Source organism: Amblyomma maculatum, chromosome 1 (assembly GCF_055883805.1).
Source record: "Amblyomma maculatum isolate TAMU_Amacu chromosome 1, ASM5588380v1, whole genome shotgun sequence".
Classification (NCBI taxonomy): Eukaryota; Metazoa; Arthropoda; class Arachnida; order Ixodida; family Ixodidae; genus Amblyomma; species Amblyomma maculatum.
In genome coordinates, this window is record NC_139344.1 from 257,640,921 (window position 1) to 257,662,747 (window position 21,827).

The window sequence follows — 21,827 nt, forward strand, 5'->3', positions numbered from 1 at the left end:
AAACCGAAGCGCAACAATTTTTTCTCTTCTTGGGACTGGTGTTGCAGGAACCAGTGCAGGGGCCCTTCACTGCAGACGGGGCACTTGGCTGGTCTTGATAGTTCTCTGGTAAGAGATCTATTTTTGTAACTGGATTTGATAAATGTGCACATGCATATTGCCACCCAGTCATGCCATCCTATCTCTCTGCTGCTAAGATGCAGTAGAATCAATCAGCATGGTGAATCGATCAGGGTGGTGACCTTAGTGGCTCAAATAAAGTGGTGTGTAACAAATCTTTTCTGGCAATACATGTTTGATTTTGATTTTTGCAGCCAAAATGGGTGTATGATGTTTCCTCTCTTGTAAAGCAGCCATGTCAGGGTGATTTCTAACACGATACAATCAAAGGCTCATAAATGTTCATAAAGAAGGGAAGCTTAAAGTTTCTGTGTTCCCTATTAAGCTGGAGTCAGTCTTTTTTTCACAACATATTTTCAATATGGCAACATTTGTGCTCATGCACCTCAGCGTTTTGTCAGTGTTCAGTAAACTGGGAGGATGAAAAAAGAACCTTAAGCCAACTTCTTGAAAAGGTGAAATTGAATTCATAGATTGATTGAATGTCCTTTATTGAATGGGAAGGCTCATGGCCATAGATGGGGGTAAAGGGGAGTTAGACAGAATCTTCATTGTTAAGGTCGTCACTCAAATCATATTGCTCTAACCAGGCCACTAAGCGAGCCATACTTGGCAAATATCATCTGTGTGTTAGCATCAGTTTCTAGAAGGGAACGGTAGTTCAGGCGGTAGGGTTTGATCTCGGAGCATCCAGTAGAAAAAGCAGGGCAATCCCAGAGTAGATAAGATATGCCGCCGCGCGTTAGAGTCGTACAGTGGGGGCACGTAATCAATTTTTAAGATTCTGGGGCTTCAGCCATTTACAATAATTATTACCACATCCACTCCTAACTGCAATAGAAAATACAGATATTTGTAATATCAAGTAAGAGAAGGCATCCCAATGAGGCAGACATAAAAACTTGCTTGACCTGACAGCTGTTAGCAAACATAATGCCACAGGTATCGTTCTTGACAAAAGTAACCAGTCAGTGGAGTTTGTTTCCTAGCATGTAACAAAGCACTCAGGGCACCAGTTAAGCTCTAAAACGTAAGGAGAACCCTTGTCCTCAGCTTTGGTTATTTTCTTTAGGAGTGCCATATAGGTTCCACAATGCAGGCTGAGAAGCAAACACGTACCATTGCCAGTTTACTTTTGGCAATGGCAGTATATTATATGTTCAAGGTGTAACTGTGTGAAACCCAGCTGAAGTTGCTGCTGCTGTATATGCCAGCAGTACTATAGTGTACTAGTGTATGGGCACTCGTGCTTATTTTGTGTTACTCACCTCTCAGGATAATGCTTATGTGCATGCAAATATTATGTTGCAAGGCATACTACACAACACGCACTGACTCCGATTTTTGCAAAAACAAACTCCTATAAGAAAAGTTTTTTCCCTAAAACATTGAAAGAATGGAACGAATTACCTCCAATTGGCTTTGAATCCAACGATTTCCTAAAAGAATTAGAACATCTTTTGAGTCTATCACAGGCACCCTGAGTTGCATTGATCTTTTCCGGTTTTTTTTTTTTTTTTTGCTAAAATGAAATTTGGAATATGAACAGAATGGAACATAACTAGAATGGAATTTACAGTCTCGATCTTTGTTTTCTCGTCGTGTATGTTGTATAGTGTTTCCTACTTTTTCTGGATTTGTGTCCCTTCTTTATGTCACCTTGTGTTGATCCTTGTTCTTATTGTTGTATAACCTGTTTGTTTTGTCATATTGTTGTAATGCCCCTCCTGCCTGGGCCAAAACAATGGACTGCAGTATTGCTAAATAAGTAAAAATCAATATAATTGGCATTTCTCCTCTAAAACAATGTTTTATAATACAGTGGAACCTCGTAACTGTATTCTAGGAATATTGCTAAAACCAATATATGTAGTAAAGTGAGACTGGTCCCATCTCACTTTTACTTTGTTTATAGTAAAGAACGTACTTCCTGTAGAATTATATCCAAGTTCACACGCTGTCTAAGATATCTCGGAGCCACTGGCAGGTAACAGCATAATCGCAACAGTTGGCAGCAAATGTATACTGGGTGTCCCAGCTAAATGTAACCACGCTTTGTGAAACAAATTGTTGGGTCAGTGGCCTAATCTGCAATTTCTTTGTTTATTATTATTTTTTTTTTCATCCTCCAAAGTTCATCAGTTAGTACAGACTATGTTGGTCCAATGTTTTGGGGAAATCCACCAAGGAGGAGTAGATTCGTAAAGAGGGGGTAATTTACTCAGCATCTACAGAAGCATAGCCATATGGATACAAAGAAAACCTATCAGCATTCCACAGAAACTTGTAATTGAAAAATTCATCTTTGTGTGGAGGACTATCTCTTCGTTGAGCAAATTGCTCTACTAACTAAGCTAACTGGAATGGCTAGTATATGGGAGGATGAGAACGAATTAGCTCGAAGTGGGCATGGTGTTGATCCTGTGTTTTAGGGGCTCCTCTAAGCTGGAGTCCTTTGTAGCCTGATGGCTGCGCTTTGGTGGATGCCGATTAGTAAATTACTCCATTATTAGTTGGAAGAAAGCGTCACTATATAAGTTGTAGATTGTGTTGAAAAACAGCTGAGTGAATATTCACACCAAGCTAAGGCTTAATGTAAAGTAGTTTTTTGCCAGCCTTATAGTAAATAACTCGCACAATAAAAAAAGCTTTTATCTGATAGGGGTGCTATTTCAGCGTCCCAAGGCATGCCTTAGACAACAAAGTTCTGCTTTTCTCTGGAATGCTTTCCCTGAAGGGGCTTTGCAGCAATTACACTGGGTGAGAGAGATGCATGACCAGCCAATCACGTCTTAGGTCTTTTTAAGATCAGTAAATGAAGCTACCGAAATGGTACCTTGGTGCAAGCACTGCAGCTCAGTTTTTCAAAATGATCTGCAACTTCTGGATTAAAACTTTGTTCCTCAAGACAATAATTTAAATATTACCTAATTATATATAATATCGAAAATTACCTTCCAGAACAAATAGCCTAGACTAGGCCATGTGACTAAAAAAAATTTGACATTCCTGTTGGACCTCCCAATTGGATGATCCAATTGGATTGCTAAACTGGAAGTAAAGACTTTATTTGGGTTACTCAGTCGCATTCATAAGTCCAATTGGCTCAGCTATTGAGACCATTTTATTCCAATTGAATCTAATTTGATTGCTGAATTGGACCTGTTTTTTTTTTACCTAACGATGGCACTGCCAGGGATATGTGTCATGCTTTTTTCCTAACTATTGCTTCTTAAATGTCTCTGAAGTTGTGGGAGATCGCACCGTGTTTATGCAAAGCTTTGGTTTTCATAGGTAATCAAAATCCACACCTCCCCCTCCTTTTACATTATACTCATGCAAATGTGCTATGGAATTGAAAACAGGATAATAAAATGTGGTGGCCTTGTGCTAGAGCATCTGCCTCGCATTCGGGAGACACCAGGTACCCACAACTTTTCAATGGGTACAAGATTTCCCCCGGCCTGGTGCTCGGCTCTTCTGGGGTGAAATGCTTGGAAAAGGAATCATGGACCAATAAAAGGCCACAAATGGGCTTCTGCCGCATGAGGCAGACATATGGCTGTCCGATGGCAGAACGAATCATTGACCCATCAGCACAACCTTTAAAATTAAAATTATTATTTGGCACGTAACGGGATTATAAAAGCAAGATTGACGTTGTATCTGAACATTTCTTTTCTATATCAATACCATGCTTGTGTTTACCAGGTAGCCCAGTTACATGACAGTATCCTCGAACTGTGCTGCTGTGCCACAATAAACTACTATACATATAGTAGAAATTTTGTTGGCCCAAGTGACTTTACTATACAACAGTGCTACTTAAGTATTTGTTTGGAGGTGTTCTCTTTGCAACATGTATGTACGTGTAAATCTTGCTCATTACCTAGGCAAAAAAAAAAACATTCAATCTAATCGGGCATATTTGAAGCAAATGGACTCAATGGCTCCGTCATTTGGACTCATGAATCCATTTGGGTAGTCCAATTGGTTTTCTTCTGTTTTGGCAGCCCAATTGGTTTACAGCCCTAACTGGATAATCCATTTAGGAAGTTCAGTTGGACACTCCGATTGAAATTGAAAAGTTCAATGAGAAGGCAATGATTTCCTTGTGTGAAATCTGCATGTCACTCTAAAACCACAGCAGCAAATTTAGTTTCTCATGAAAAAGATGTTGGCAGCTAATCTACTGAGTTCTCATTATTTCCACCATCATTGCAGTTGCAAATGAAAACAAGACCTCTGCTCAATGGATAAGTGCCACTGACACCAACAGGAGGGTGCCATGGGGTATATGAGCCAGATAAAAAAAAAAATGTTAATTCAGTGCACAACACTTTGGTTGGTGTTGTGTAACGTCTTCAGGCTTATAGTGTCCCTATGGTTTTTGTCACATATGCTTGCATGTGATCTATTTAGAGTTACCACTTGTGTTGGGAGTGAGCACTGCTATTCTTTTAGGCTCCTATAGCTGTATCGGTTCCAAGTACACAGTTGGAACCAATTGGACATTCTACTTAATTGGAAACATTTGCAAAGTTGTTATTTATGGTCAGTTCAGCTCAAACATTCTGTTGCAATGCTTCTGACATTCCAATTGGACCTTCTAAATGGTTCCAAACACAATTGGGAATTTTCCAATTGGAAAACCCATTTACACTTGATGGCTTTCTTTCTCCTGTTTAGTGCTTTCAAAATTAGAGGCCCTTTTTTTCCTGCTGCTGTCACTTCTTCTTTTGCCTGCCATCTCTCTGTGCAATGCATAACTTTCTTCCTCATTTTGTCTGCAGTACTAAGACTAAGATCAGCATTTTTTGTAAAGGTTTATTATTATTATTATCTGGAGAGACATGACAGGTTTGCTGTGCAATGTGCATCTATTTTTGTCTGTGTAAACTTTCATGATTTGGCTGCTAGGGCTCTCTGATAGCTTTTGTACAATTTCAGAGCTTGGAGTGGTTAGAGTACACACAGCCGATCCTTAGTGTCACTAGGATTGAAAATCGAAACTCTGCCTTATGGCAAATTCCAATGAGTGGTCTTGAGCCTGTTTTATTGCTCCACAAAACTGAAGAGCTGTTTCAATGGGCAATTTCGATTCCAATCTTAATACTGAATGAATCACAACAGTGCAGTTTGACTTCCTAGGCATCTTGCTCTTTCACGAATTAAGAGTGCACTTCGGATCGCTGACTGGAATTCGCCATTAGCCTCTTGTAGTGCTAAGTATTGTTGCCATTCTGGCACGCTGGCTGTGTCAAGTAACTCTTCAGCATTTTCGACAGCCACCAGTGCAGGTTGACTGTGCTGCTGCCGAGTGGTCGTGGAAGGTGGGTAGCGATGGAGAGTTGACCACCACAGGACCTTTGTCACCGATACAGCTTGGAAACAAAGTTTTTCCTGAAATAAACAGCAGTAACTTCGAAGAACTTCAGAGCGAGCTTGAGGCAGAACTCGACATCATTCTCAACAACCTCTACGAACTTTCACAACCTTGGGTACTCATTCCTCCGTGACATTACTGTAAACAGTGCTCTGTTTAGTATTTTTCGTTTTATATCTGTCTTGATTTGTACCATAATATTCAGTGCATATACTACTTTAATTCCCAGCGAGGCTTTTAGAGGCCTAGTGCAATTAATGCTTTGCACATTGTAAACCTTCCACTTCTACGATAATGAAATTTATATGGCTACAGTTGAAATCTCATATTTCTTTAGCGAAATGTGTGGTACGTTTTGTCAGGTTTAATTTCTGGAAGGAAGGAAGGGAGTCATCTGATGTATAACTGTGCAGCATTTTAAAAATTAAATTTGAGCCAATTTGTTAAAATAATTTTCATCTCTACATTTGACCATTGCAACCCCAGCTCAGCAAGTGTATGTGAAAGATAATGTATGGCTTTCTTAATTGCGCAGGACACCTTACTTGCTACCTGTGATGCAAGCCAGAACACCCTACATCCTGAAGCACCCCATCCTAAGCACCCAAATGGCTGCCTTCCTCGTGGGACTGTGCCGAACACTAGGCTGCTAAATGCAAAGACACAAGCAGCTTTCACTACTGCCTCCAACCAGCAGCAGCAGCTATTAGGGCAAAAGCCAACTGACTTCATGCCAAACATGCATGCAAGGCTTGAAGAACTTGGGCAGAACATGTCGGAGCTCGATGCTAATTTAGGTGCACCTACATATGGCCAGTCCAAATCAAACCAGTGTATTCCCAGGTATTCTGAGCCAAGTAACACAGGTGCATCTGTTCATTCCTCACCAATCTCAATTAACACTGCCACTGGAGATTGTGTTTCTTTGGATGCAAGACCTAACGTAGGATTACCCAGCGCTGAGCAGATTGCTACATTTTCACGCACTCCTGGCAGGTCTCGTCCACGTACTGCTAATCAAAGCATTGGTAACAGTGAAGCTTCTCACAATAACTTTACATGGACATACCCTGCAAACTGCAATGCAGAAGCCACCACGTATATGAATTCACCCACCAACTTTGTGCCTGATAGCAACGCTGTGAAGAAGGTGAAGCAGAGTTCCCTTGCAACATCAAGTCTCCAGCACATGCCTATGTATGCAACAAACTTGCCCAGTGCTGGTTGCTCTGCTGTATCAACCATGGACACTGTGCATACCATGCCATCAGCTGGCATAAAGAAAAACTATATGCCCCAGTCTCATGCATCGCAGCCACATACTTCATATGGTTTTCCTCAAAAGATCTTGCTTCCTAATCGTTCACTAGCAAGCAGTGCTTCTTCAGATGCAAGTATCTCTGAGGCTTTGACGAAAGCCAACTTTTTCCAGAGTGCTCTTCACTCAAATGTGACAAATGATTCATCACTTCCTGAGCCTTCTCTAACTGGTCCTTTGCCAGCTGGCACTGGCACTTTACCCAAATCAATGCCTGATTTGTTGCCATCTACTAATCCAACTGCTAGCACCTCCATGCCTGGCAACCCAGTGTGTGCTACCACTGCTTCTGGCCCCCTCATGCATGATGCAGCACTTACTGCTATGATTCCAAACCATTCAGCAGCGCTACCTACATTATCAGCTTCAGGTGGCAACTTGAACTTTGGAAAAAATCCTTGGACATTGCCACAGCTGCCTTCACAGTTCAGCCATGAAACCGTACCTAGACCACCTGCATGGCATCAGCATGGGCACACACCTTGGACTACACAGGACGCCAGAACTGGTTCTGCGAACTGTCCTTTGCCTGGCCACGTTGCTCCTGTTCGTGTGCCTCAGCCAGCAGCTAATCAGCCTCCAGCCTGTACACTGGTGAGCCCCCACCTGAACTGTTCCGTAGCTGTTCATGCACCACCTGTTCGTGCATCTCCACCATCAGCTCATCGACCTTCGGCCAGTAGTTTGGTGAGCCCTCAGGTCAAGGGCTCCTTGACTGGCTATGCTGCAGCTGTTCGTGCACCTCCACCATCAGTTAATCGGTCTCGTGCATTGGCAAACCCCCAGATAAGGCTGGGACCAGGGCCTCTTCCCAGGCAGCCTTTGCACGCATCATGGCCTTCTCATCCACGCTGGCCATTGTCATCTTGGCCACCATTAGTACCTGAAAACAGGAACCCTAAAGAACCTGCGTCCAGGCCCTTAATGAGGCATGGCTCTGCTTTATCCCCTGCAACCTGGCCTCCATTACGACCTGGGCCTGCAGTTGTGCATCAGTCTACCACACAACCAACGTCGGTGTGTGGAATCATTCCCTCACTTTCCTTTGGACAAGTGGCAAAGCTGCCAGCACATAGACCTGCAGCTACTCTCACTGCTGGCACCAACACCCCACAAACACCAGTCGCCGACTCCTTGCTTGGCCCACGGCCACGACTCCCTTCACCTGCATCGTTGGGGAGCATGCCCTCTGCATGCTCTCAGCCTAGTGTTAGGCCTTGCTTGACCAGTGGTGCCACAAGCATTATATCAGCAACCAGCACAACTATGTCCCCTGCAGTGCCATCACAGCCTACGGGTGTGCATACAACAAGCAATGCTGTGGCCCCAGTTTCTCGATACAGTGGTGTTCCTGCACCACGCCATGTAAACAAGATGGCCCAAGGGCGCTGTTTCAAGGCACCAGGTGCTCCGGGCACCAGGGCACCACCTGTGCCAAGGCTACCGCCACGGCTTGCACCACGTCATGCCGCAAGACTTGCTGCACGACTACCTGTTACACCGAGCAGTGTGAGCAGTTCCAACTCATCTAAATTAAATCCAGGAGCAGATAAACCTGTTAACAAAGACAATCCTCAAATTGCTTCTGCGGCAGCTAACCAGCAGCCTGCTACTGGTGATCCTAAGGAATGTGATACTAAGGTGCAAACGGCAACAGAAGACTCTGAAAAAAGTACGAATGAGGAATGTTCAGGCTCACCCAGTATTTTCCCTTCCATCGACCCCTCCTCAGCTTGGCGTAAGGCACCCAACATCAAAGGCCTAGCAGGTGCTTCAGCGCGCAACTCACAGTAAGTAACAATTGTACTAGAGGAAAGGTTTCTAAAAGATGATGCATAACACACTTAACTTAACCAGAAAATTATTAGAGAAGCTTTGAGTACAAAGAACAGCATTAATGGCAGTGCCTTAAAAATGTTCCCAATACAAGGCAGTTATTAGAAAGCTATATTGTTAAAGCTGTGCTAGCTTTGTATTTTGCTGACTGTTGCCAAAACCAGCCCCTTACGTACATTCACAATTTTAACAGCTCTAGCTGTTAATGCAAAGGTACTTAGCAAAGTTTAGTTGGCATGGGGCAGCCCTGTTGGATTGTTGGGGCATCCACTATAACAGCACTGCCCCATGCATGAAGCCTGTGCCTCATACAACTCTGAAGTCATGATTGGTCATGATGAGTCTCATGGTGCTAGCTAGTTGGGTGTGTTGTCAGCCAGGACTGTATGAACCTTAATTCAGAAAACAGTTGTCACACTCGTACATGGCATTAGCATTCAGAGCAAATGAGTCTCAAAAGCACAAGGTTAACCAGGTAGCACTGCTCATCCTTATTGCTACAGGTGTAACTACCATTTTCTTTTTTTCTTAACACCTGAAAAAGTGAAGGTTGCTAATCATATATTTGGACGTCTTTGTCCTGAGATGTAAAAGTAATCATCTGTCACTTTTTTTTTACAGAGATGGTACTAGCAAACAAAATGAAACTGCACCAGCTCCACCAGAAAAAAATCGCCAAGAAACCACGGCTGTTAGCACTGCCCCTCCACCTCCAACCTCTGGGAGGAGGAAGAAGCGACGTTGACGTTCTGGCTGCACTTTAGCTCTTGTATCAGTTGTAAAAAAAGAAAGCCAGACTATTGCAGTGTCATTAAAAAAATGGGCAAAGAGAAAAAGCATTGAACCTCTGTTATCTTAGTGTGTGCAATTACTTTGTCCCACACAGCACTTTTACTCTCATTGTGAATGGGCATGGGCAGAGCATGTAATGTCAATATAAGGTTTAATGAGAGAAGACAAGCAAAGAGGCTGGAAGGGATTCAGGTGAACATACAGATTTGGAATGTTTGCAGGAATAAGATTGCCACAGCCGGCACGGAGCAGGGTTAGGACACCCTAGTAGGGTACACTGTTCTAGAAACCAAGCAGAGTTAACTGGAAGTGGACCGGTGGACCCTTTCTAGACACTATGCATTTGTCTATGCACCATAACCCAGTAAAAAAATCTTTTCGGCAAAGGAACCACTGACTAGGAGGAGCCCTTAACACTGTTACTTCTAGAACACAGGAACACTATGTCACACCATTTTATACAGTGTAATACCCCAAACAGATTGTGATTGTATACACTGCTGTACAACCATGTATGACCTTGAATAAAATTATTCTAACAATCTTGACAAAGTAAATTAAGCCCCGCAGCAGTGCTTCAGTGGTTAGGGTGCTCGACTGCTGAACCTAAGGACACGAGGTCGAATCCTGGCCGCGGCGGCCGCTTTTCGATGGAGATGAAAAGCAAGGTGCCCATGTGCTGTGAAATGTTGGTGCATGTTAATGAACCTTAGGAGGTCGAAATTTGCATTTTCTTAATTAACCAAGCTAAATTGACTGTCTTTTTTGAACAAAATGATAATGATGGCAAAAATGCTTACTGCACAAGTGGAGAGTGTGAGAGAAAGCAGGTGTGAAATTGTTCACAGTTGTTTTTGTCTGAACAGCGTCTAAATCATTACTATCGTTGGAACTGTATAGTGACCTAGATCTGGCAGCTAATTAGTTCAGTTATCTCAACGTGGTAGGCAGCTTTTGCTTACACTTTTTTATTTTGTGCTGTGTTCAAACTGCATGCTTTTCTCAAAATGTAATGGCCATGAAACATTTTGCAATCATGATGCTACAGCGCAAATCTAATTTTAGGCTGCATATAGACGGCAAGAAGTGGAAAGCTCGAAAAGAATGCATGAGCCTATAGTTCTGCATAGTAATATCCAATCATGATTTTTATTCAGGCTGACACCTTTTGAAATTTGTTAATTAGTGCTAAATTTCTCATGAAACCACCTTTTATGGCTCTTGTGCATAGTAATTAATGCATCCTATATTGTTGGATTTGTGCGACTAAAACGGAAAACTGCAAGTGCCACTATCACAACAAACGACCATGACATGATGTCGAAAAAGTTCAACCAGGCAAGAGACGACGTGTTACCACAGAAGGGTGGAAGAGCAACTTTATGGCAATTTTTACTAGTCGCGATGGAGCAGTTTTTCCTCCTCCGCGATTATATAAAGAAGTATATAATTTCACCAAAACTATCATGCTGCAATGTGTTTTGCGTACGACAGTTATACATATGTGCACGTTAGGGATTTCATCTTCAAAAATATTAATTTTGTCATAACCAAGAAATGAAAGGATATATTTAAGAGCTGGATTGAATACCACTGCACTGCACAATAACAAAAAATTACGGGATAGAGAAAAACTTCAACCCTCACTCGCATCTTTCATTGAAATGGAAAAAAAGTAGTGAATTTATTCCAATTTAAGCTGCTGTCAACTCTGCCAACAAGCAGAAATCAACTTTATAAGCACTGAGAAGGCTTTGGATATTGCGGAAGATAAGATTTAACAACATTCAGTAAATACTACATCGAATTTCTGACGCCTACTCCTTTTAAGAGAAAGTCCTCAGCAATTCTATAGAACACAACCATGCGCTCAGCTTTATATTTTTTTATACTCCTAGTTTGCAAAATGCAAAACTTTTTAGTGTCTGATATTATAAAAAACTGAGGATTGTTTTTAGAAGATTTCAAAAAGAATTGAAGATTTTGTTAAATTCGACTCAAAGGTTCCATTCGTTTGTATTTTTGAATTTTTGCCGATTTCAAAGTAATGTGGAGAACTTAATGGATAACTCTAGAGCTACAAATTTTTCCAGTAATAAAGAGCAAGGCCTATATAACAGAGAAAAAATTTCAGTGTGAACACTTTATCGCATCGTGCCAGAATGTAGTGCTGAATATTTAAAATTTTCAGTACGAGCATTGTTTTAATTTATTTTTGCAATTTTAAACAATATAATGCAACATTTCTTAGTCTGTAATATTTCTGAGGTACTGAGGGTCGTTGAGGGAGATTTTAATAAATATTGAAGATGATGTTTCCCTTTAAAGTAGAATCAAAGTTGTCCCTTTTTTTGCTGTTTTCAAATTTTGATCGAAGTCGATGCGTTGTGGAGAAAAGACCTAGCTATCTTGAGCTCCACATTTTGCATGAAATTAAGAACAGAACCTACATAATAAAGAGAAAAAGTTTTAGTGACAACAACTCAGTGGTTCGTGCCAGACTTTAGGATCAAAATTCACTTTATTGGTTCACAATGCGTCGCTCCAGAAGCAACATTTGCATTTTTTTTTAATGCAACTGCGGTAAAAAGAAACTGGCTTTAATAGCTGCTCTAAAATTAAATGTTTCATACACATCTATTGAGTAAAAAGTTATGCACGACAAAATGTTGCATGAGCAGCAGGGCTCCAAACTTGCAACTTTTCGAAATTGCAAAAACGCCGCTTGTAACCTCACCTCTAATGATATATGATTCTTTTCCAAAAAAAGCACGGCATATTGTGCAAAACTAGGGTTCATTCCTTTCTGGGGAGACATCTGCACATCACATATCAAAATTTCATTGAAAACAAAAAGTGGTCATGGGACTTCGATTCCCGTTCTTATATGAACGCACCCATTTTATATATATATATATATATATATATATATATATATACACCAGAAACTTATATCTTGTTATATATATACATACATATAAGAATTTAATTGAAAACAGAAAGTGGTCATGGGACTTCGACTGTTCTTATCTCAACACACCCAATATATATATATATAACAGATTATTTTTGTGAATGTTACAAAGTAACCAGACCGTGCAATGGACATGTAGATACATTTTTGTTTAGGAAACACATTAATAAGAGATGGCAGATAACAATGGTAATCACTGTTATCTGCCATTTCTTATTAATGTGTTTCCTAACCAAAAATATACCTACATGTCTATTGCATGGTAAAAATTATTTCAAAAATTTATTCTTCAGGGATGGCTGTGCATCCAAGCAAAGCCAGCATTTTTTTTATTGTGTTTTATTCATTTTATCTAATGATACAAGTTATCATGATAAAAAAGTTTGTGTTCTACAATACCATAACATATTGAAGCTGAAAGATGTTCACTTGCTAAAAAAAAAGAAGAAAAAAAAATGTTTTAATTCATTTTTCTTCCTGGAGAAAAAAGAGAAGGGTTCAATGCTGCTGAACTGGGTGACGATTCTTCTTCGTCTTCCATGGTGCCATGGTAACATGGTGTCACGCTAATTAATGGCTTGAAAACCTAGTGCAGTGTAGCTTTTGCTACAAAAAGGTAATTATAATAAAGCTACTTAAGGAAAAAGTGACTGATATCCAAAACAAGTGATCCCACTTATTGCCCAGTTGGGAATGTTTTGATTATGCTCATTTGCTACCATTCTCAAGGTCATTCATTTGAGCAAGCTAGGTACAGCCGCACCGCACACTCGCCCCTTTGGCAGGCTGAACTGCGAGTGCCATCAGCCTCACAATCACATGACCGCCAGCTGCGCCGTGAGCTACTCCCCCACCTCACTGCAGGTTTAAACCGATGCTCTCGCCTCCACATGACAACTGCTTGGAGAGGGTATATAAGTTGCTTTACTGTGACTAGCTTCCTCAGTCTAGCCATAGATGATGCGATGCCAGAGTCATCGACGTCTACACTATGTTGCAGGGGTCAGGCTGAATCGGGAAATCCTGCTGATGTAGCCCAGCACAAGGCCCACCTTGCTAGCCATGGGGAATGCAATCCTGCCAGGTTTGCAGCCGAGACTTCTGAACAGCAAGAAGCGACTGGTCCGTGCTCATAGCACGAGCTTACACTCACTAAGTTCAGCCGGGTTGAATTCCTTAAGAGAACTTCTTGTTGGGCTAGTTGGTGTCTATTCATTATAAGTTAAAGGCGCCATGCGCATGTGCCGGCAGTGATATATATGTACTTTTTCCTGCACAATAAATCAGTTGTGAGTGGCGCTCTGTCCCGTTCTTCTTTTCTTATGTGTGTGCGTGTTGTTTTGGCGCCTTTAACTTATAATGGGTTGAATTCCACCAACTGTTTTTTCATCTACTGATTGATTTATCAGTACACTTCAAGGGATGACCTGGAAGAAGTTGCTTAGAGAAAGGGGAAAGATATTAACGTAAGTTTTGTCTCTCACTTTCAAGTCCTCTCAGCCCTTTGTATAAAAAGACCAAAATTTTAACCAAGTAGCATTAAATAATAAAGATGTAGCAAATAAGTTTTCAAGTTTCTGGTTTCAGTTTCCACACTGTCGATGCAAAATATCTGTGCATCGCTGTCAATGAATATCCAGCGCTGCGTCGATGCCACTTAATCCTCTGGCCGCCACAGACTAGAAGTGGCCACCACGCCACCATCGGTCAAAATTGGCATGACACACCTCTAATGGATTGATTCCATGGTCCATGAATTTATTCACATCGTTTGAGTTGGCCCAAACACTTTGTAAACATCCTGCTTGAACATTGCTTTCCAATGGGTGATAAAGATGATGGAAAACTGGTTCCCAAAAGCTGTTGGACCAACCTATCTGGCCAACTACTGGCCAACTACTGGCCAACATGTTTAACAGCCACCTAGGAAATGCAAACCCATCTTGAAGACATCTAGTTTTCAGCTTGTCAAGCCTACCAACTCATCTGCAAGTCACAGCAGCCACTCTGAAATGGACTACAAGACAGCAACACTCCTTCCAGTCTGTTCTTGAAGACATCTTGGTTAGCTATGCTGAAGTCTTGTTTTAGACCATTTCACAACCCTTTGGGGAATGCCTTTTCTGCGCCTCAGTGGCAGCAGTTAGTGGTATGCCCACATGTTGCAGGTGACAAATTGGTGCTAGTGAAAGGGTACAGCTATAATTGAATGCAACCTAAGAACACAGACTCAAATACTCCTCACAAGAAGCTCCCTAAATGGCATCATGCATCTCATGACACCATTTGTTAGAGAACTTCCTTTGTGGGGTATCTGCCTCATTTTTATGGTACTGCACCCTATTATAGGTGGGTGATTCCATGAGAGATCAGACTGCCTGAATATTTCAGATTTTTATTTTCTTGGTTACATTTCTCAGTTGGCCAATAGCTTAATTAGTTTTGTGAGAATAGTAATATTTTGGAAGAAAAATTTACAAACAGCATTGTGGCAGAGGTAGCTTTTCCATGCACAGCGCTTTTTTTGCAACTTTGAAATGACAAATCGAGATATACAGTCCACGACAAATATATTCTATCTGCTAAGAGTAAAAGGAAGAAAGAGTGCATCATATGCCACGCATATTTCTGATTTTCTATGAGGAAGTCGCCGCTTCCTGGAAAAATTTAAAAAAATGCCACAAGTCTCAAATGAGGCCATTTTCAATCATTGTTTTTTTCTCCACAATTATAAGGAACACATATTTCAAAATTGCAGAATTGATAAGTCATTAGGTGCCAAAAAAAGTGTAAGAGTATTTCTTTTTTTGTCATATATGAAATGAAATCACATGAAATGCAGTCCCAAATATGGCAAGTTTGAACATATAGCATTATAGTCTTTTTGAAAATCGGAGGAAAAAAAACCCACCTCCAAATTTTCCCAACATTTCAGTAATGATTCTACAAGGAGATGAAAAAGAATAACCAACAATTTGTTGCATTATATTGTTTCCAACAATGTTATCAAAGTTGAAAGCTGTAGCTTCTCAATCATCGTCACAAATATCTGAATAAAGGTACAAAAAATTAGCAAACACTGCTCAAAATTTTTACTTATGTGTTAAGAGTCTTAAGAATGAAACCTGCACTGTGAAGAGGTTGCATATACCTCATTAAATTATCACTGGCCAATGAGAATCTTCAATGTTAGCAGAATGCAGCAGCACAGCTATCTGTGGGTGGATAGCAGATTAGGATGATACGCATACGAATGCATAAAATACAGGTTGTTAGTGAAATGTTCTGACTCTAAAGTGCAACTACAAAGTTATTCTTCATTTAGCACAACCGAATACATTCCTTAAAAAAAAAAACGTGTTCACATAAAACGTCACTTCAAAGGCAATATTCTTAAATCATTCCAATGTGCGCTTTTCCACATTCATTTTACATGTCCATAATTTGTTGTAGGCTCTATTCGAACTTTTCTTAAAAGACAACCTGATTTCCTTATTTTGTAGTATTTCTGACAGGCAAATTGAAAAAATTAGGAAACAATATGGAAATGTAGAGGTAATCGGGAAAGTGCGATGCAGTGACCACAGGATGGTGAGGTCCCGAATTAGCCTAAATCTGAAGAAGGAACGCAATAGATTAGTAAGAAAGAAACCCATCAACGAATTAGCGGTGAGGGGGAGGGCAGAAGAGTTCAGGATCTCGCTACAGAATAGGTATTCAGCTCTAACTGAGGATGGCGACATTACCCTAGAGGCAAGGAACAATAATTTCAGAAATATCATTACTGAGTGCGCGGTAGAGGTAGGCGGTAGGATAGTTAGAGAGGATACCGGTAAGCTGTATAAGGAGACGAAAGATTTGATTAAGAAACGCCAGAGTATGAAAGCTTCCAATCCAACAAACCAGATCGAATTGGCCGAGATATCAAAGCTAATCAATAAGCGCAAGGTGGCCGATATAAGGAAGTATAACATGGACAAAATTGAGCATGCTGTAAAAAACGGGGGAAGCCTTAAAGCGGTAAAGAAGAAATTGGGCATAGGCAGAAACCAGATGTATGCGATAAGGGACAAGGCGGGCAACGTCATCACTAATATGGACAAGATAGTCAAAGTAGCCGAGGAGTTCTATACAGATCTCTACAGTAGCCAAAGTAGTCAGGACCGTAATGAGATTGGCGGTAGGGAAAAACAGACAGACGTTCCACCAGTGACGAAGGACGAGATCAAGAAAGCACTAGAAACTATGAAAAGGGGGAAATCAGCTGGAGAGGATCAGATAACTACAGATTTGCTGAAGGACGGGGGGGATATCGTGCTAGAAAAACTGGCCACCCTGTATACGCAGTGCCTGGTGTCATCGACGGTACCGGAACCATGGAAGAACGCAAACATTATCCTCATTCACAAGAAAGGGGACTCTAAGGACCTTAAAAATTACAGACCAATCAGCTTACTGTCTGTTACATATAAGGTATTTACTAAGGTAATCACTAATAGAATCAGGACAACCTTAGACTGCAATCAAGCAAAGGATCAAGCAGGGTTTCGGAAACGGTACTCTACTATCGATCATATCCATACCATCAATCAGGTGATAGAAAAATGCTCGGAATATAACCAGCCCTTATACATAGCATTCATTGATTATGAAAAAGCATTTGACTCAGTTTAAACCTCGGCGGTGATGCAGGCATTGCGAAATCAGGGGGTAGACGAGCTGTACGTGAAAGTGCTGGAAGATATATATAGTGGCTGCACAGCAACCATAGTTCTGCATAAAGAAAGTAACAAAATTCCCATAAAAAAAGGTGTTAGGCAAGGAGACACAATCTCCCCAGTACTATTCACAGCTTGTTTAGAGGAAGTATTCAGAGACTTGGAATGGGAGCAGTTAGGGATAAGGGTAGATGGAGAATACCTCAGTAATCTGCAATTTGCTGATGACATTGCCTTGCTAAGCAACTCGGGGGATGAACTGCAAATAATGATTGATGACCTAGACAGAAAAAGTAGAAAGGTAGGCTTGAAAATCAATATGCAGAAGACTAAGGTAATGTTCAACAGCCTCGGGAAGGAACAGCAGTTTACATTAGGTAGCGAAATACTGGAAGTAGTAGGCGAATATGTCTACTTAGGACAGGTAGTAACAGCAGATCCGGACCATGAAAAGGAAATAAGAAGAATAAGATTGGGATGGAGCGCATTTGGCAAGCACTTGCAGATTATGACTAGCAGCTTACCGGTATCGCTCAAGAGGAAAGTATACAACAGTTGCATCTTGCCTGTACTCACCTATGGGGCTGAAACGTGGAGGCTAACCAGGAGAGTTCTACTTAAGTTGAGGACAACCCAGAGGGCTATGGAACGAAAAATGGTAGGGGTAACATTAAAAGATAGAAAGCGTGCAGAGTGGGTCAGAGAAATAACTCAAGTTACCAACATTCTAGTGGAAATCAAGAAGAAGAAATGGACATGGGCAGGACATGTAGTGCGAAGAGAGGATAACCGATGGTCGCTGAGGGTAACAAACTGGATTCCAAGGGAAGGAAAGCGTAGCAGGGGGCGGCAGAAAGTTAGGTGGGCGGATGAGATTAAGGAGTTCGCAGGGGTCAAGTGGATGCAGCTAGCACAGAACCGGGTTAAGTGGAGAAATATGGGAGAGGCCTTCGCCCTGCAGTGGGTATAATCAGGCTGATGATGATGATGATGGAAATGCTTGCCTTGGAATAGCTACATGGAAAACTAACAAAATTAAACGAACTGGGGCAAAAAGAAACCCAAAATGCACATTATAATTAAATGGTTATAATGAGAAAAATGAAAGACCAGTAAGCAAACAGCAGAAAGTCAAAGCAAGGACCTGGAGACGCAAATATGATCATAGGTGCACTATGAAATAAAAAATTTATACTGAAAACTTATTTATATATATATATGTATTCCTAAGGGCAGCACGCCGAGCCATTACCCACACCCACAGATAGTGGCATCGCCGCATCCTGCTTACGTCACAGATTAATGTTAGTTCTTAATAGTGTATTTAGGTATGCTTTCTCCTTATGGCAAAGGCCTCAGCCTTAGCATAGGGTTAACATTTCAAGGTGCGGGGAGTGTATTTGTTGCTCTGCACCTTCATGATGCTTCTGCTGATGCTTGAGAAGCTACAGGTTCCAGCTCTTACAATATTGTTGGAAACAATATATTGTAACATGCTCTTTAACATTCTTTTTATCTCCTCCTAGAAACTTGTTCCTGAAATTTTAAGAAAATTTAGGGGTCTTTATTTTTTTTCCCCCCTGTAATGTTTGAAAAACTGCTATGCTTGAATATGCCATATTTGGGACAGTGTTCAATGTGCTTCCATTTTGTACATGACAAAAACCTTTGTTAACATTTTTTTAGTACCTAGTGTTTATCTATTGCACAATTTTGAAGTAGGAGCACCTTATAGTCGAGGAGAAAAAATTTATTGACAATAGCCTCATATGTAACTTGAGGCTATTTTCAAAACTTCTTTTAGGACGAGGTGACTTCCTCACGGCATCAGTAATATGTCCGACATGCCCTTTCTCCATTATACTCAAAGCAGATAAAAAATGATCATCGAGGCCTTTATATCACTATTCCGAAAAAGTGCTGTGCATGGAAAAACTGCTTCTGCCATGATGTTGTTTATAATTTTTTTCTTCTGAAATATCAGCATTTGCACAAAACTAATTTCACTACAGCTGTACTGAGAAATCTGTGTATGATATATAAATAAATCAAGGAAATTAAAAATGTGAAATATTTCGGCAGTTTGATCTCTCATAGAATCCCCCAGCTGTATGCTTGCACTGTCACCATATATGTAGCCTGCAACAAGGGATACAGCTAACTGCAGCCAAAAGGGCACTAAAAAATAATTGTGAAAAGGTTGTACAACAGCTCACCTTGATGTCTTCAACAAGCTGACACTGACAACCTTCAAGAGGGATTTGCTTTTTCTAAAATGATGGTAAAAGGACACTCAAATCATAACCCAAGTGAGAAAACACAAGCCAAGGGTAAGCTGTGCTGGTGCATTTACCAAGTAGACTTGTCACATTTTACCAAAGGAACACTTTATGTGCATCTCATTTGTCCTACGCGTCAAAGCCATTACTCACACTAAACATAAGTCAAAGATAAAATGCACTAGCACATCACTTTTGGAAAAAATATTTCAATTTTTTTTTTCCAAAAGCTAAGCACCATCTTGTCTATCTAGAAGTCTTGTTAGCATACAGCTGTTGCGATAAATTCGATGTCGGCCACCAGTCACCCAGGCTACAAGTGCAGTTCAAGTTACTAAAGGTCTTAAATGATGACGCGAATTTGGGACCACTACAGTTTGTTTGCATATGACAAATATCAGACGATAGATACTGAACATCCTCTCTTCAAGAAAGATAAGGCACTAGAGTCTATTGTATCACCTTCTTCACTGCATCAAATGTAACCAATTAACTTGTGCTCACCGGGCATATTCAAGGGAATATGTATTTGCATGAAGAAAGAATTAACCAGCTAAAAGACGCACATAGGAAAAACAGAGATGCAGAAAAGAAGCTGGACTACACAGGTTCAGGGCTCAAATGCATAGAGAGCACTCAGTCACATCAACCTTCAGTCGTGGAAACACAGTTAACAATGACTGTAAGACCATTATCTTACAATCAAATTCAAAGTTCCCATTGCCTACTTCTAGTAGAACATTATCTATGCAAAAGCAGCACCAACCACCAAGTTTCCGTGGCTGCGCATTTTGCATGTGTTGCTGAAAAAGCCTGAAAAATCTCTTTTGCAATGCTGCCACAATAAAGATCTCTAGGTGGTTAAAATTACTCTGTAGCCCTCCACTGCGGCTCCTCATTCTCTTTTCCACTTTCACTCCCACCCCCTTATGGCGCGGTTCAGGTGTCCACAGAAACAAGTGTGACAGATACTGCACCCTTCCCTTCAGCTAGGTGAACCAATTATTATTAATCCTGCAGTCTGGTGGACCTTGACAACGGCAACATCCCTGAGGATGTAGCCTCTGAAGATGGGACTAAGGTACAGCATCCTGTAAGATTACTCCACATGAAATGCTTGCATTAAACAGGAAGCTTGCCAACAAAGCTGGAGAAGATAGTGAGAAGTGCCTTTGGATGGGGGTGGACAACATCCCGAGGACTGCACAGAAGAACCTTTCCCTCAATGAACAGTAGGCAAGGCAGTGAGTAGCAAGCTACTTCAAAGACAATGACCCACGACTTCTACAAGTGGATAAAGAAAGCGGGTTCGCGGTGATGCTTCAACCTACTGCAAAAAAGGCTTTCCCAGCGGTCAAATAAATTTGTTCAGGTGAGCAGACAAGCCTGCAGAGTGAAGAGTAAAGCGATATATCTGTGCAAGGACATGCAGCTCACAGGATTAGCCAGCGGTATTAGCAAATGCAAAAAGGGTTATCTAGAAGTGCTTTTTCTTTATTAAAATGCATAAGCCTGATATGCCTTTCAGATGTATTGTCAGCAAGCATAGCGCATGGTAACAATTTAGCCGTTTTCTTCTTGAACACTTAAACAATCTAAATACAAGTGATCCCTCTGCCACAAAGAATGCGACAGGTGAATACAGCCTTTTTAAATTAGCGGATGGATGTTGGGTTTTTTGTTTCCATTAATGTCGAAGATTAATTCTATTCCGTGCTGCATGCAGAACTGTTTGGGGCCGTATGCGAGTGTGCCGACTTTAATGGAGTTGCATCCTTTCAGAAATCAGCATGTTCTTGTCATTTTTAGGGTTTTTATTTTCACTCCACTGTTTTCTTTTGGAAGAGACAAGTTTGTTTAAAAAGAAAGGGCATTTGCATAGGCTCCTGTTTTGCCTCAGTGCTATGCAATATATTGTTATCTTCCGTTGACCGTGCCTTACCACATTTTATTGACAATGGCTGTCCTGCAGATCTTGTGGTATGTTGACGATTTTCTGCTGATTTTGAGAACCGTACCTAGAAGAAATCTTGTACCTGTTTAGACAATAGGGAAAGGCCTTGCTTTTACCTATGAATTACCGGAGAACAACTGCTTGGACAAATGTCGATCTTTCTGATGATGAGCAAGTAACATTCGCACATGCCACTCAAGCGAGGACGCATCTCCGGAAGCAATCTACGTAAGCCGGCGAGTTCTGCTCCATCGCAGTCATACAGATGAAGCTGCCATGAATGCTGCAGTGTACAATCGAGCAAAGAAAGGGAAGGAGACAGCAGCTGTCAAGTAAACAGAAGAGCAGAAGAGATAATTAATCTTCTTCAGGACATTGCAAAACTCAGTTTGTGTCCTGGCTGCGGATTGAAGCCCATGCATGGCAAAGACCTTTCCCTCCTCCAATGGG

The 21,827-nt window shown here is 41.1% G+C and overlaps 1 protein-coding gene across 1 annotated transcript; it reads left to right on the forward strand.

The window, feature by feature from the left end:
* The first annotated feature begins 6,020 nt into the window (after positions 1–6,020).
* LOC146206300 (uncharacterized) lies at positions 6,021–20,659 on the forward strand. The gene is made up of 3 exons (XM_084587562.1): positions 6,021–8,614; positions 13,364–13,510; positions 20,554–20,659. The coding sequence occupies exons 1-3, from the start codon at positions 6,021–6,023 to the stop codon at positions 20,657–20,659; spliced, it is 2,847 nt and encodes a 948-aa protein (XP_084443688.1).
* Positions 20,660–21,827: the final 1,168 nt, after the last annotated feature.

Bases quoted from the DNA above. Each gene is read 5' to 3' on its own strand.
- LOC146206300 (XM_084587562.1), top strand. From the start codon at position 6,021: ATGGCTTTCTTAATTGCGCAGGACACCTTACTTGCTACCTGTGATGCA. The intron at 8,615-13,363 runs GTAAGTAACAAT...TACTGTGACTAG, and splicing joins GCTTCAGCGCGCAACTCACA to CTTCCTCAGTCTAGCCATAG. The intron at 13,511-20,553 runs GTTTGCAGCCGA...TGCATTAAACAG, and splicing joins GGGGAATGCAATCCTGCCAG to GAAGCTTGCCAACAAAGCTG.